Source organism: Eulemur rufifrons, chromosome 8 (assembly GCF_041146395.1).
Source record: "Eulemur rufifrons isolate Redbay chromosome 8, OSU_ERuf_1, whole genome shotgun sequence".
NCBI classification, from domain to species: Eukaryota; Metazoa; Chordata; class Mammalia; order Primates; family Lemuridae; genus Eulemur; species Eulemur rufifrons.
The window spans coordinates 63,872,055-63,887,142 of record NC_090990.1 but is presented as its reverse complement, the minus strand read 5'-3'; the positions used below and the strand labels follow the sequence as shown (position 1 = coordinate 63,887,142).

At 32.8% G+C, this 15,088-nt stretch overlaps 1 protein-coding gene across 4 annotated transcripts in view; it reads right to left on the bottom strand.

The window, feature by feature from the left end:
• The window catches only part of ADGRL2 (adhesion G protein-coupled receptor L2), a 190,799-nt gene that overhangs the window by 149,939 nt on the left and 25,772 nt on the right, over positions 1–15,088 (bottom strand). For all 4 annotated transcript variants that reach the window (XM_069480160.1, XM_069480161.1, XM_069480163.1 and 1 more), the window contains exon 2: positions 6,968–7,140. In XM_069480160.1, coding sequence (XP_069336261.1) covers positions 6,968–7,040 — 73 coding nt within the window. In that variant the 5' untranslated portion in view covers positions 7,041–7,140. The remainder of the gene's footprint in view (positions 1–6,967; positions 7,141–15,088) is intronic.

Genomic DNA, 15,088 nt, shown 5'->3' with positions numbered 1-15,088 from the left:
AAGAAGAGATTATAAATGTTGTTTTTGCTTCCTGAAGTGCTGATACGGAATTCCCTTCTCAGCTTTACATTTTAGCCAAAAGATCCCAAGGCTGAGACTAGGTATTCTCCTGGAATCACTTCTGTCAAGTTGACAAAAGGAGTTCAGGAACAGGGTTGAAAGATGCCATGAGATATTCACTAATCCACATTGATGTCTAATACATGTAGCCTGCCTGGCTGTCATATGTCATTCTTTGTCATGCAGAGGAGGTGAAAAGAAAATAAAGAGTACCATAGGGTACCAAGCATATGTTTCAGTAAGACACTCCCTTAGTAATATGGTAGATAAGTTTTTCGAGACACACTAGGTTCTATATTAATACTCAGATGTGTTCCATCACTTCTATTATCTTATTCTCTAACCCCAACCTAAATATGTAATATATAAAAAGAGTGAAAAAGAATATTAATGCAAAAAATGAAGATCTTGATCAAAACAGAAATTAATGAGTAATGAGTAATGAACAGAATTACAGTTCCACAAAATTAAGGTGTTTTAAATGCCTCTGATGCTTTTAATTAAGCTACCTTTAACATGCTATTGAGTCTTTCAAAATATAACAATAACTGTGATAAATGCCTAATATGTACGTAAAATCGGTATTTCTAAAATTTACTCTAGTATAGAAAAGCTAATAACCTCTTTTGGAAAAGTACTTCACAATAACAAATTTATTTATAAATATTTGATATGGTCTTTTCTGTCAGGAAATGGAGGTTTGCAAAAATTAAATAGCAAGCAACAGAACATCATTGAGGTCTGCCGGGTGACTGATGTGAGTCCACCAGCAACAGACCTAGTAGTCAATCAACAGAGATTGTGGATGACTGAACCTTTCCCCCTTACTGGGAAAGGAGCAAAGGAGGATGGAACAGAGAAGAAAGTGGAAGAAAATTTGGAAGGGAAAAAACCAAAACTTCAGCCAAGCACTTAACTTTATCCTCATTTATAAAACATGGCATGTTTTGACACTAAATACTGGTATCCAAAATAGCCAAACTATAATTCAAATTAACTTTTTAAAAGATGCCAGTGTATCCTATTTAGCACAGCTTTATTTTTTCCAACTTTGAGTCACATTCAGACCAAATATACTTTGATCTTGAATCCCCGTAGCAATACTGTAAGGCATTTGGTTTTTGCAAGACGAAGAAGCAACGTGATACAATTTGTAAGTGACATTGATATTTGTATATTTTAAAATGAATTACATCACTACCTATGGAGAAGAAAGCTGCTACAATCAAATCATATTACACTCACATAACACAATAAAGAATATTTAAAGTGTCCAAAGAACAATAATTATGGACTTTCTTAAGGGGTAAAATCACACTGGTCTACCCTAAAAATATAAATAAAATCATTTATAAAAAAGAAACTGATGCATTGTTTTGAATGGATGTTAATTTACACAATTTGTGAATTTAAAAAATAAGGTTACATTTGCTATGCAGCAAGCACAGATAAACAATTCCTATTAATTTAATGGTAGTTGTGACCCCCATTAAGTTTAATAGGAGTCATACAGCCAAATCCTCATGTACCTTGCTGCAAATTTACCTCCCAGACTTCAACTAATCAAAAATACTGCAATGAACAAAAGTAGTCAATTTTGCTAGACTGGAAAATCTAAAGTCCCTACAGTAAGTCAATTCAGTGTTATCGTAGCAATGGCCATGTAGCTATTCCCAACAACAAAAAGAACAACGGTAAAACAATGAAAAGAGACAAATTGAAGCCAGAGTTTTAAGAGCTCTACTAAATATAGCATTTGTCCCTAACAGAAAATATGTTGTTTTCCCAATCTGATGAGAATTTTTCATAATTTTTTTCTCAGTACATTGTTGAAAAAGACTAAAAGAAAAAAAAATCCTTTTTCGAAGCCTAAAAATTATGCCCAAAGAGCCTAATCAGAAGAGAGCAATCTGCAAAGGGACAGACACTAACTCCCAGGAAACAATGGGTTACTAAATTCTGAATCACATGTCATTTTTTTTCAAAAATACTTTTTAAAAAGTTATATATAGTCTATCCACACCCATGCACCCCTACCCTCATCTCGACCATCCCCACACACAAATAGCATACCACAGAGGCTCTAAAAGTGTGATGCTTATCATCACCCCAGAATTGGTCAGAAATCCTAAAGACTATGCTCCACCCCAGAACTGCCAGTTGATTCGGCAGCACCTAAAGTTTGAGAACCACTACAATACTCTCTTCCACATCCTTGCTGTTCTCTCTCCATAGATTGGTTTTTTTCCCTCTACCATTTCACCACAGCTTTACCTAGCTTATTCAGTTTATATAGAGACAAAGTCCAAGCATCATCATCACTTCCAGCTGGAAGATTTTTCTGATATACATCCACCTACTCAACTACTTCACATGCCAAGGACTCTGTGAATATCATCATCATGGCACTTGTCACCCTGTTATTACAACTGGTGATTGCCCCCTCCCTCACTATTAAGACTATGAACCTCCTTAAAGATTTATTCCATTAATGTGATGGATATAGATTGAGTGCTTACTATAAACAAGGCATTGTTCTAGGCACTCTGAATACATCAATGAACAACAACGAAAAATCCCTGCCCTTGTGAGGATGACATATTGTATGTATGTGCATGTGTGTGGATATGTATATGTACACATATTTTATATGCGTATGTAAATGATAAAATGAAAGAAAAAAGAAGGAACAAATATAGCAGTCTGCATTATTTTAATCCTTCTGAATTTTAATCTTGGAGAATAAAGTTACTTCCACCGAATTCAGGCCATTCTGAAGGAAATATTCATATGCCAAAAAGAGTTTTTTCTAATTCATATTTAACCCCTAGATCTGCCTTTTTTCCTTCTACCCAGATAATAAAAAGAAACTACAGACACACATCATTTTTCAGTGAGATAACATTTACTCAAAAATCATTATAAAACGTGCTGAGAGAATTTAAAAGTAAAATAAAAACTGGCAAGATATTTCTACAGCTATATTCTTAAGTTTTCTTCATTTATGGAAAGTAAATATGTAAGGGCATATCTGATATACCTGGCATTTATATGTGATATAACATTTTCCTTTGAAATAAGAATAACCAACAATGTAATTTGAGTTAATTAACTAAAATTTTGACTAATGAAAACTAATTACATACTTACTCACTGCATACAGAATTCAACCTGAAATCCATATTACCAATTTTGCTGAAGAACTGCGATTATTTGTAACTTGTCACTTGAGCAAGCCTTCGTATGTCTGACTTATGCTTGCCAAGGCTCCATTATATAGTATAATTTAATTCTCTAGGACACAAAAATTCAATTTGCTTTCCTACTTACTGATACATGATTCCACAGTGGGTTACTATGCTTACAAAAATTGGCCAAAGGAATCAAAGCACATCAGTTTCTCAATAAAACTGACTTTTGGAGAGTTTGAGGTTAGTTTTCTAAAAACAAAATCAATTGTAAGAAAAAATTACCAAATATTTTGAAACTTTGGTCTTTATAAAATCATTTTATCAGGGAATACTAAACATAATTTTAAAAAATACACAGGGGAGGAGAGATGTAAAGAACATATAAAACACTTCCTATTTTGCAAAAACAAGTATATTTTAATGGCTAAGATTTGATTCTTAAAAACTGATTCATTGAGATAGAGATAGAAAGTAATTTTAACAATTAAGTCCTAATATAATTAGCTTTGATCATGTTAAAAAATGCTTAGTGATTTGCTCTTTAATATGCACACAAAATATGGCATATTTATAATGTTGCCTGAACACAGAGTGAGTCCTTCTTACAAATTTGGAAGTTTACCTCTCCTATGAACAGATGTAAAGCAAATCCAAAATTATGTTAAGCATTAAAATCACATGCCAACGTAAAACACAACTGCAAACAGCAGAAAAGAAAGCTCTAAAAAGGAAGGTATGACCCATGGCTATTCTACAATACATGGGCGAGTTTTTTGTTTTTTTTTTTTTTTTTAATCTCAATTAGTTGCCATTACTTAAAAGTCTTAACATCTGGTTTCTACCGAAAAGTCAGACGACTGGGAAAATCAGACTAAATACTAGAATGGTAATCATGGGTTCTCCTGGAAAGCACTTTCTTGACTGTTGCAGACCTCGAGACTGTTCTGCTGCCCCCAACTTACTTTTACTTGCTTGGTATCAATAGGTATTTGAGGTTTCAATGCCTGCACAAGACCATGAGGCTTCTCAAGATTAAGAATTGCACCTTGTGCAATCTTGAATCCTAAGCACCGGGCTCAATTTAGTCAATAAATGAGAAAAGAGGGAGACAACCACCTAGGAAAACTTATCTGAGTTTATTTGTAAGAACCTAGGAATTGGTTTAAAAAAACAACTCATCTCTCTATAAGATTTTAAAAGGTAACAATCACATAAGGGCCTAAGGGCCGCAAAGAAACTTAATGGTTGAATGGTTAATTTGTATCTTCCTTCCTATGCCTTTATACCTAACTTTGATTGGTTTTCTCCATAGGTGTTCAGAGCATTATCAGCTTTCTGGCAATAAAGGACTATCATGTCATGTAAAACTTTTTTAAGACAAACCCATGTGATGCTGGATCAATGTTCTAACAGTGTGCATTAACTGTGTATACTCTTAAAGCTAGCAGTGTGGATTCGTCCCAGGTTCTCTTTACCCATAGGAGGGAACTGCTTCAAAATCAACACCCCCTGGCCTGATGCGCCAAAAATGAAATTTCTCTTAAGAGCGGATATGAATCCTGACCTGATAGCTGACACGAGAAATAAAGCTGCAGTATCTCGTGAAAAAGTCTCTGTTTGCTGGCCCCCTGCTGAGTTAAGCTACTGTGCCAGCAAAGTGGTCTCTATCTTGATTGGAAATTTTTTCATTATGTGGACTAATGAGCCATTGGTCCACACCTGGAATCTTTTTTAAATGTATAAAAACATTCCAATATAACAGCAGGAATCCAGTTAGTTTTTCCCCAAAAACCAAATGCAAAATAATAGACTATACACAAGATTTTCATAAAAATCTAAGCCAGAGATTTATATTATTAAACATAGTTTCTGCTTACTGTTTATCACTTCAGTATTATTTGTTCAGATATATTACATTTTAATGTTAGATCTGCTGTATCTTTAGTTCTAAAGCAAAGAGCAATGTCATCTGAAAATATTAATCCATCTGTAACTTTCAAGGGTGACTTAAGTCCAAGTAAACATTATTTACTTTCTGAAAAAAGAAATTATTATTGTAAATATCTCCAAATTTATTATTTATTTAAATTATATTTTTCAGTTACATAAATATATTGAATGCAGGGGACTGGAAGGACAAGGAGAAATTGATGAAACGTAAATTTAGAAAGAGCAATTCGAGTAAAATTCTTTTGGCAAAATTAAAATATTAACATTTGAAGCTTATTACAAAGGCAATGGAATAATAAGCTTCTATCTTTTAGTTAACAGGCTGCCTCTTTTTTTTTCACTTATCATTTTATTAAAGCTTTAAATTGGATCACTTAAATGTATATATAAAACCAATTTTTAAATTCTAAAATATTTTTCATGAATATTTAATTGGAATTTTTAAAAATACATATTTTACATGCATTTCTCAGAGATTTTGTATTCTTCACAAATTTTACAAGATTAATATATTTTCATGCTAAATACCATAACCATCATTATCAATTACCTATAAAATTTACACATCTTAGTCCCATATTAACTCCTATCTCTAAAAAGCACCTCAGTTGTTACTTTCATATGGAAATAATATTTACGACTAAGGAAATAATGGATACCAGAAAATCTACACAGTAGTTAAGAAATGATGGTTCCAATTATTTCATTAAGTCTCAAAAGTATGTTTATTTCTTTAAAAACCAGGTCTGTCTTGAAAAATATACTCAGTACTATTTTTAGATTTAAAAAGCTGTTAAAGCAACAGTGGTTTAACAAATTCTATACCTCGTTAAGTACAGGAAAATAGTTACTATATTTCTGCAAATTTTCACATTATACGGAATATATATAGATATATAGTTAGAGATAACAGACAACATAAAAAAAGAAGCACTGTAAAAAAACTTTTTCTCAGCCTGAGCAAGTGGGAGACCCCGAGTCTATAAAAAATAGAAAAATTAGCTGAGCATGGTAGCATATGCCTGTAGTCTCAGCTGCTCGGGAGGCTGAGGTAGGAGGCTTGAGCCCAGGAATTCAAGGCTATAGTGAGCTATCCTGAGGCCACTGTACCCCAGCCTTGGCAACAGAGGAAGACCTTGTCTCAAAAAAAATAAATAAATAAAATAAAATAAAATAAAGTTTTTCTAAAAAACACAACTAATGGATATAGCACGCACTGTGTGGGGGAAGGGCAAGCTTGTAGCCCTGGCTTGGGTGAGACAAAGGCATTATATGTAACCAAAATTTTTGTACCCCCATAATATTCACAAATAAATAAAAATAAATAAAAAATATATATATATTAAAATTTTCAGTTTAGTAGTTTTAGAACTATGACCATACTTAAGAAGCAGACAAAATTAAAGATGAAGTATAATCAAAGAGCTGCCACAAAATATTTCAACTGTACTGGAATAAATGTAGTCCACAAATGTAAAATATATACCAAAACAAAGCTTTCATTTAGTTCCCTTAGGGCTGTTTAGAATGGCTATATTTTATAAATGTATGTAAAATACAAATCCACACATCTAGCACTTTCCATACTATATAGCTGCTATGTAATAAAAATAATTCAACCACCAAAAAAGAGTTTGACATTCATGAAATCTTTAAAACACCTATTTTTAAAATAATAAAATAATATTCTAGCCACTTCCACATAAAGAAGATTGCATAGTTCAAGTTCTCCTGGATTTAAAAACAAAATTTAAACTGCATCTTACCTTCTGTATTCGGTAAAAAGCTGATTATAATGATAAACCACAGACTTCGCATTCTGCAACCAGAAGACACCATTATTGATTCCTTTAAATATTTTCTTTGTATTCCTTAATGAATCTAGTTATAAATGCCCAGCCTCATCGAAACCAGCAGTCTGCATCATTGATCTTCATATCTGAAAAACAAACAAATCCATCATTCACTCCATAGTCCTTCCACACTGGAAAAAAAAAAATAATAACAACAAGAACTCTCTCTCCCCACTCCCCCCTCCTGAGTATAAAATATATTTTGATTCTATAGCCAATATGGAAGCTGCTCCTATACACTGGATATCTGAGCCTTACATTCTGAAAATAGTCAAAGTCCAAAAAGCATTTATAGATAATCATGACATATACATTCATAGAGTCACATAAATACCTAATGATTTTTTTAGATAAGCCTGAAAAACTTAGAAAGTCATTCTAGAACAATACATCTGTTTATGACACATACTACTCTTCTTAGCAAAGTACTAGCTTTAGTATTAATATCTCTACACAAAATTTTATAAATACATATACTTTTTCTAGTTTTGCTTCTACTGATGGTAACAGCAATATCATCTATTAATTTATCCAGCTACCTTGCCAGATAGATTAGAGATGTAAGGAGTTTATTTTTCTATACAAAGTTGTACAATTATTAACATGAGTGTATTTTCATTTATACAACAAAGGCATTCTGAAAACATCACATTCCTAAATAACACAAATCAAATTGTTATTTCTCTGACTGCTAGTTACTCACAGAGGGAACAGTTTAATAAAGTGATTATCTCATAACTATTTCATTTTAAAATTTTAGACTTCATATATTGGTTTTGCTTACAGCAAGGTATAATTTCTTAGATCAAATCTACATCCTTGAGTCCACTGGACCCAAATAAACACCCAAAGACCATGTTAACTGTATCTCCAAAGTTGTACCACCATTTTTTTTTAAACTAGAGAGGATGGCAAAAAATACAAAACCAGAGTCAAGTCTAATTTTGACTAGCCCTTACAGATCCAGTTCTCCAAACTAAAAAGTGTACAAAAACTTTAGGATTGTGACTTAATCTAAGCATTTCTCGGTTCCTCAGATTCCGAGACCAGGTCACTTGCTGGGTCCTGTCCAAGTGTTTAACTTCTTTCTAGGGTTACCTGAGGAGTCACAGAATAAATATTAGCCTTATAATACACATAAAATGAAGGCCGTTCTCTAATATATCTAGCCTCTTCGTCTAGCCTCTGAGGGTAAAGAATTTACAAATTTTTCCTTTAAAGGGACATCTTACATAACAGTTTCCTATTATTTTCTTCTAAGTAATAATCTTACCAAGTTTTCTGAAGCCATCCTTAACCTGCTGCAACTAAAGAATTTTATAAACTGGAGCAGTGAAGGGACTCCTCTCCCCCAATTCTGATGATATAGTATATAACTCAGATGAAACAAACGTATTATAACTTAGATGCTGTCACCAAAGCATAAAGAAAATTTAGAAAATAATTTTCCTGATAACTTTTGAGTTCTCTCACATTATCTGATCTACTTTACATTTACTACCTGCTTCATGTATCATATGGGATCCTATGAACTCACTATATGCTATTATCAGTTCTCTGCAATATAACTTCAATGGGAAAGTAGTCAAATAATAAATGGTTTGTAACACTTGCACTAAAAAGGTACTATCTTGCTTTATCAACAAACACACCAAAAAGAATGAAAAAGTTAATCTGAAATTATCTAGTGTTTAAATATAAAGCTCCATAAAAATCACAGATGAAACCAGCAAGATATTTCTGTAACAAGAAGTTTGTTTTATTACACCCATAGTTTCAGAGATACAACTGCTTCCTTATATATCCCTCCATGATCCATAATCCGCCCCAAGTTTTAGCTTTCTCTGAAAACACTGAGAACATTTAGATATTATGATGGAGAGGGGTGTCACCATTGGTATTACGCAGTATAGAAAACACCTCAGATGCTTCTCTGTTCAAAGAAACAAAAGAAAGAACAAGCTTCCTCTTCTGAATGCCAAAAATACAAAAAGAAGAATGACACATCAAAAATTTATCTGATGGAGACGCATGGTACACATCCCTGCAGAACTAGATGGCTGGCTCTGTTCGTTTTTTCACTGAGCTCCCACAGACTCTTCAAAATTAACAAAAACCAAAAACAAACAAACAAAAAAAAACAACACAAAAGCAAAAGTAAACCTGCAGTTTAAACTGGTGTCGCAAAGTACCTGCCTTAAAACTGAAATTTATCCTATAAAGCATAAAGAAAAGCCAGATAATTGCATGGCCTGTCATATCCAAAAGGCTAATCAATGAACAAGCTCATATATCCTACAGTTTAATGATCTGATCAAGTAATTAGAATAATTTAAATGTGTGGATGAGGTGCCTTATTGCTACAAATAAAATTGTCAGCCTTTGGATTGCTCCACATTGAAGCAAGGAATTTCGTCTGTCCAAGTTTTAGTTGTAATTGGTACTTTCATTTCAATGAGCTAATGCCTACAGGCAGCTTGCCCACATGCACAACTCTTGAACACATTTCCACTTTCTTAAAGTGGTCCAAGATCAGTCTGTCTTCGGTCATCAGCTATTTCAGAGAGTCCTTGTTTGTGGGAAGAAAGGGAAGGAAGAAATCAGGGACTGATGACTGCCTTGTAGGAAACAGCTGCCAAGACAGGAAAACCTCTCGTAGTGAGGGGAAGAGGAGGAGGAAACCACACAACCAAGACCTCTATTGTGGTCTTTGGCCAGGACAGAATACTTCATGAACAGATTTTTATACACTAAAAATTCAATGTATTCTTAAGGTTTGAGAATATGAAACTTGTTTTAAAAAGTATACTCCAGTCAATTATGAGACTTAGTGTAAATGACTGTTTCTGACTAATAGAAATAGGCTCTGGAATGTATAAAATCATGCAAATAAAGCTTAAGTCAAACTGCCCATGCAATAAGTAAAAACAGTATCAAATTCATTTTTCTTATTGTACAACCTGTACCTAATCACTCTCACATCAACTAAAATTATTTCAAAAAGCTCAAACTTTAAGTGCAATTTTGAAAACTAAGAAGATTTTACTGCTGTGATCCAAATTTAAAACAACTCTCCATTAAACAAATGTTAATGAAAATTGAAATACTTAGCAAGCCCCAATCAGCTAAGAATAGAATGAATAAATAATCAAATATGATGAAACCAATCCCAAGAAAGCATTGCTCCTAAATCAAACTGGAGCCAAAGGACACTCATTGGCATAGATGTAGCTAATGCATTCGTCCCTCAAACGCTGTAACTACCTGGAGAGGGAAGCTCAATAACAAACAGCATTTCACAAAGCAAAACAAAAACAAGGAACAAAACCAGAAAAGGACTATTAATTTTCCTTCCAAAAACAGAAAAGATTATTTTAAGTGATTCCATTCATTAGTAACCTGGTTTTCTTTAGATTTTTAGAAAACCTTTTTCCAAGAACTTCAGAGTAAGGGAGGAACTGGGAGTCTAGAGGTACTAGATAATGCTTGAAAATGCTATGTAACAGTTCAATTCTTAGTAAAAATAGAAAAAACACATTTCTACTTAAACTATAAATGATTATGATTTAAAAAAATCCAAACTACTTCTAATGTACAACCTACTCTACCTCTGCTTTTTTTATCCTTCAACTAGCAAGATTAAACATTTTCATCCTAATCTTGTTTCTATAAACCACAAGCCATTGTCTACCAAACCTCTTTCATGATTTTTTTTTTAGATCTAAGTATCCTGTTACTCTGTCATGTAAAAAGTCAATTAATGCACCATTACTACCAAACCTTCCAAAGCTGAACAGTGACTTCCAGGAATATGCTTCAGCACTGTTTATAATCCCAACAGCCCTCAATGTTTTATACACTACTTACAATGTATAGTCAGCTGTAGTCTTTCAGACAGTAACTTGCTTATATTTATTAGCTGCATTAAATATCCCATGCCTTAAACTGTCAGCAAAATAATTTAAGAGGAAAACACCAATAACCAGTTTTAAGTCACATAGTTATGTTACCTTACCAGGAAATCACATTTAGTTTTACTATGTGATGATGCTTATTTAGCAAATATAGAAAAAATAAAACCCATTTGTTAATAAGCATCAGTGAAAGAAGTAGAATATAGCGTGTTTCAAATTAATAAAAGATAATAAAGCTGAAAATTTCTAAAACTATTAACTAAGGTTGATATTTTATTAAGAGCAAAGCCACCATAAAGATTCTTATCTAAAGCTTTATCACTTAGTTCTATTCATGGACACGGAACTGTGAACACTGGATATCAAACCCCAAACAACTACAAGCACAAGAACAGGGAAAGAAAAGAGCCATCTAAGCATGATACCTGCCAAAGTCACCCATCCTTGTTATTATGCACTAATGCTGTGTAAAATGAAACATTAACGCTTTGGGTAAGCCTAAAATTCTATGCACTGAATATATGTGAACTCTAAATGAAAACTAAAGACAGCTTTACAAAATCAGTCTTTCTAATCTTATCTGCGCTATAAAATTACAATCATTATGGGACAGAATTTACTAATAAAAGAAAGCTGCTTTTCTACATTTTATCAAAACAAATAAACACACAAAAAAAGGATATTAACCCCATTTCGTCCCATGTAGAGATTTAGAAAATGAAAAATAAATTACAGTTTGATTTCACTTTTGCTGAACCTCCATCAGGGTATTCACTTTTCAGAAGTATTTTATGTGTGATCTTTACTGGCTAAACTTCCCCTTCTTGTTAACATCAGAGAAAACACTGACACCCCTGGGAGGTTTTCTTCAGTAAGTCAGCTAAGTAAACCCTGGCTATCAATAATCAAAAAGGCTTTCTTAACTATATACATTCAGCATTCTTTTGGATTTGAGTTTATTTTCTTTCCTTTGCAAGGATAGGATTGGGGCTGGCAATGCTGATCGAGATTTTAAAACTACATGGTCAACCATTAGTCACCACCCTCTTTCTGCAGCACATTTCTGTGGACACTGGTATCAAGTCTAGAGTACTTAAGCTGTTCATACTAATGTCCCCTTAATATTCGTCACTGGTCTTACCCTTTACTGAAACTTCTTTGTTGAGAAGGAATAAATTCTCCAGAGAGGGCTTACGAAGGAGCAGAAATAAGAATTCAGGAATGCTCCTAGTAAATTGCATCTGCTATCTGCTATAATATCTGGGAGTCATGCTGAGCATGCAGAAGAGGTTCATAGCTGTGGACACTAGAGGAATAGTTCAGGGCAGTCTGCCATTCTCTTCATTAAAATCCATCCAGTTGAAATAATAAAAACAAATAGCTGCCATTTTCAAACCAATGTAGAGACATTTTATGATTGAACATAAACTTGCAAATGAAGTTTCAAAAGAAAAAAATGAAGTTACATGCCCAGTCCAAATTATTACCTTATATATCATGAAAAGTTGAAACTTTCACCAACTTTCTGACCAAAAAAAAAAAAATCGTATAAATCCATTTGTTTAAAATAACTTGTACTTATTATTAGAAAAAATTATAGCATGTCTACAAGACAGAAATTAGCTTTTTCTCCATTTGGGGTAAAGGAAGTTATTTTTAAATGGCAGTCCTGTCCAATTTTAAAAGACATTGTATTTCCTATTAACTTTGTAACAGTCTAGAATTCCCATGCAATTTTCAGAGCTGAACACAAATTATGGGCACTAAGACTAGAAATATTTCCTGAGTGCCTACTATGTGTGGAATACTGTATTAGATACATGTTACTAATCCTTATAAAAATGCCAAACTTAACTTATAAAAGTCAGAAATCTGAGACTCAGAGAGGTAAAATCAACTGAAATTACTCAACTAGTAAGTGGTAGACCTTGGACCCCAATCAAGGCTAACCAGAAAGCCATTCTCTCCATTACCAACAAATTATTCATTCACAAACATTTACTGAGCACCCATTATGTGCTGTAGTACTGAGAAATAAGATGACAAAATTACTCACCCTCAGGGAGATTACATTCTAGCTCAAAATAACCCAGCCATAAATTACCTGGCACATAGGTAGGTTCCCCCCAAATTACAGCTAAACTAGATAGATAATTTCTATTTCATGTAATTTTCACAACAACCTTGAGAAATATATATTATCTCCATTTTATATTAAAATGAAAAAACCTGCTCAAGGACAATAAATAAATAGCAGGGCTAGGAAATAAGCCCATGTTCTAAAATCACCGTTACCACTAATTAAGTGGATCAGACAAACTTAAGTTTATATGTTGTACTATATTTTCCTTTAGAATAAAACATGGAAATAGAATAAAATCACACTGGGATTATGAAAGTGATGAAATACCAAAAGAATAATGAGTTGATTTCTAAAATGTTTACATAAGCAAAACTAACATCCCTTAGGTAATAACAGCTAAATATTAACTTAATTTTTAGTATTTCCAGTTGAGCTATCTTAATTTTACTCATTTAAAATGCTATTTAAAATGCCTAAATTATGTTATAAATTAACAAATTATTCTAGACTGATAAATCTTACCAACCAAACTACCTGAGAAGTTGCTTATAAGTTGGAAAATAAACATATAAATACTTCCTCCAAAACAACTAGCAATGCATCTTAATAGTCATGGAAGGAATGTTTTAATATGAACATCTATGAGATTATGGACTAATCACTGTTCAGGCAAATATGAGAGAAAAAATTCAATGTGGGTCATAACATACAATCTTATATTTGGCTCACTGCACTGGATTCTTTGTTCATAAATCTTTGTTACTAGCCATTCCCTGAATCAATATTCAAATTCCCTCTTGGTCTATATATACAACCGCTAAATGAAATAATAATGACCCAGGATCTGTCACATATTAGATTATCTATATCACCATCAGAAGTTTCTTAGATGTGATGAGGTAATCGGAATAAAATATGTCAAATGATCTTAAACACAAATATGAAAAATTATAAAGAATACACAGTTAAGAAGCTGAAGAAAACTGTCTGAAGCATATAGCACATTGCCTTTTGTAACCAATAAATGATACAATTCATTTGAAAACTATACCTATATATAGTGTTATCTACACTTACATCTTATTTTTAAAATAAAGTGGATCATATTAGTACTATAATTGCATGTATGTCAATTCAAGTAAATGAGTATCTAGTGTACTACATATTTTTCATACTGGTTGCTGAATTGAGTGTTATTTATTCATTTCTTTTTAGCTTATATATTAATTGGTCCTGTGTTAGGTCCTATAAAGGTATTAATAAAACAGATTAAGATATAGTGCCGCCTTCAAGTAGTTAATAATCTTCCAAGGAGAATTAAATACACAAGAAAATGATTAAGATCCAAAATATTCATTAAATCATAACAACTAAACTCCCCCAAACTTAATAGCAATAAATGTATTTTATACCAAAATAATGAGAAGAGGAATAAGAGTAGTTTCTGGATTTGTATTTCCTCAAGACATATACCCAGATCAACCAATGTCATCTTAATGAAAAGAGGCCAACACAGAATCAATAGCACACTCTAGAATCCTGGCTTAACCTACCAGTATGAGGGTTGGGATAATTCACAAGCATCAGGTCTCAAGTTCAGCAACTATTTAGAAGGGTAGGAATAGACGATAAATCTGCAATTCCGTTATTTTCCCAATTATAAACTTATTATGGTCCTGATTCCACTTTTAAGTAATCTTAAGGAAGATATTTAGGGGTTTCTGTAATATGTTTAACTAAAGCCTCTTCTATCAAAATATGTCTCAGCAGTTATTCTAATTCACATTTTAAGAATTACATCTAAAAATGTAGCTATTTCAGAAAATCATTTTTTGGAAAGCTATTTACAGATTATTATATTGGCAGCCATAATATAGTAACCTGAGACATGCAACTCACAGATTTCACACTGTCTTCCTGAAAAAACAACAGATGATCAAAATTCAAAATGACATCAGGGACTTCTTCGTGAAAGAACAAGTTCTTGTGCCCCTGCTGGGGTTAGTTCCCATTAAACTGTATGTTCTATGCTATCTC